The following is a 2363-nucleotide window of genomic DNA, read 5'->3' as shown; positions in this document are numbered from 1 at the left end:
TGTCTTGGTTTGTTATAAATTCTATACTAAATCTGTGACCATAAATATGAAAAAAATGGGTACATGAAACTCTTCAGTACACAATGTTTGGTTCATACTTTTGATGAGCTCAGTAATGTCATATTCCGTCTTATTTATTCAAATATGCGCAAATGAATTGGAAGTTTTTACAGGTAATTACTATCATTCGATCCAATGGAATCTATAATATCACAGCTTCTGGCTATGTTAATAATGATTTCACCAGAAGTGCCTTATAGAGGCTCCCTCTATCACACGCTAGTACTACTGTGATCCCCAACAGCTATGTAAAAAGTGCACTGGTTTCTAAGTTACTTTTAGATTATGTTATCTATTGAATGTTTGGAGTCATTGACAGTTTGAGAGTCTTAGAGAGTTTCAAATGGATGATATCAGGCGATAACCCTGCCAACCCTTGCAGTAATCATAATGGTAAACAATATTGGTTTAATAATTCTCTAATATAAAATCTACATTGGCTTAGTAGCAAAATCAGTGCAATTAATACCTATATATTTGTGATCACACTTACACTTGGATGTTTCATTCACTAGCTACTGTAAAGTGTAGAGACAATAGATAGATCTAGAAAAGACTATCTTCTGCAACATCATCCTCCTCCTTTCATGATTATTCCCACCCCCAACCCACAATGCTCTCATCATATAGGAGGCTGTTCCTTGTCTAATATCTACCACGTGTAGAAAGAAAAATGTTCTTCGTTGGGGAATATGCGGTGCAGGTAGGATATCACATGACTTTGTTGTAGGCCTTAAGACATTACCTGAGACGTCTCATAAGGTGGTAGCAGGTAGCAGCTAGATCACTGGACTCAGCTCATCCTTTGCAGCTACTCACTCCATCCACAATCATATGGTTCTATGATGAGTTAGCAGCAGATCCTGATGTGGATGTAGTCTATATTGGTACTATACATCAAACTCATTTCACGTGTGATAAAAAGATGATGTCAGCTGGAAAACCTGTTTTATGTAAGAAACCATTGACAATGAAATGGGAAAGACACAAAGGAATTAATTAAATTTGCCAGAGAGAAGAAGTATTTTCTAATGGAAGCAATATGGACGCGATGCTTGCCATCAGTTGTTGAGCTAAGACGTCTTTTTAATGACAATGTGATTGGTGATGTACACTATATAAATATTACTTTTGGCTATAGGTTTCAACCTCTGGGTACTAACCCTCCAATGGAAAACAGGGTCCGTTCTAGATGTAGGTATTTATGCAATCAATTTGGTAACAATGATCTATGGTGAAAAACCAGAGAAGATATATGCTCAAGGTTTGCTTACGTCAATTGGATAAGATGAATTAGCTGCTATAACTTTTGTTGTATTCTGGTGGACATATTGCTCAGTTAACTAGTGCAACAGCCTACAAATTAAGTTGTGGAAGCACTAATATATATCTGGTACTAAAGGAGATTTGAAACTCCCTTATCCATTTTGGTGCTCTCAAAAACTGGAAAACAGTTGATGGAATAAAAGAGTTTCCTTTTCCAAGCCTCATCTACCTGTTAATTTCTTAGGAGTGAGGATCTTGGTTATGAGGCTGAGGAGGTATGAAAATGTCTTCAAGACACAAGTAAAGAGAGTGCTATTATGCCACTGAATGAAACGCAAATAGTAGCAGATATCATGGATGATGTCATGAAACAAATCGGCTGTGGTTCATAGAAATACTAGAATTGAAATATGAACTATGTTATTTGTTGTAGTGTGTAATAATGACATCATTGACATGTCAGCACTGTTGTATTAAAGTATTGTATGTGGAATATATTTTATTAATAATTTTATGTTAGTAAAATATAATACATTATTAGCATGTAATAATATACTGTGGTTACTTTAGTTACTACATGCAATACAATACTGTAGTCAGCATATGTTGTAATGCTACATGCATGCAGTACTGTCTGTATGTAATACTGTATTAGTCAGTAACAATGCATTAGTAGTGCTGTAGCTATATTACTTAATATATAACAATATATGTTAGCATGTAGTATTGTAGTGATAGTATATACAAATATGTTAGCATGTAATACTGTAGTTATGTTAGTTTCAAAGTGTTGTTTTATTTTAGTTAAAGTTTTATTTTTAGTTTAATCATTAAATGTTTTAGTTATTTTTGAAATGCAATGCTTAATTATAGTTACTTATTGGGCTTTACATTTACTTGTGATAATGTAATGATGATACAATATAGTTAATGGTAGGAAGTACTTTCTGTTAGCTTTAAGAACATTTTCTAATCTTTCACGACTTATTCAGTTGCCTGCTTTTTAGAAATTCTCTCAATTGGTATAGATGACAACA

The 2363-nt window shown here is 33.8% G+C and overlaps 1 protein-coding gene across 1 annotated transcript; it reads left to right on the top strand.

The window, feature by feature from the left end:
• Window positions 1-988: 988 nt before the first annotated feature.
• On the top strand, window positions 989-1718 carry LOC121392157 (trans-1,2-dihydrobenzene-1,2-diol dehydrogenase-like). Its single transcript, XM_041523505.1, is given in 4 exon segments — window positions 989-1033; window positions 1035-1238; window positions 1240-1334; window positions 1571-1718. Coding segments are annotated over 4 exon segments (492 nt in total).
• Window positions 1719-2363: the final 645 nt, after the last annotated feature.

This window comes from Gigantopelta aegis, unplaced genomic scaffold, assembly GCF_016097555.1.
Source record: "Gigantopelta aegis isolate Gae_Host unplaced genomic scaffold, Gae_host_genome ctg3421_pilon_pilon, whole genome shotgun sequence".
NCBI classification, from domain to species: domain Eukaryota; kingdom Metazoa; phylum Mollusca; class Gastropoda; order Neomphalida; family Peltospiridae; genus Gigantopelta; species Gigantopelta aegis.
This window is presented reverse-complemented; position numbering and strand designations above follow the sequence as displayed.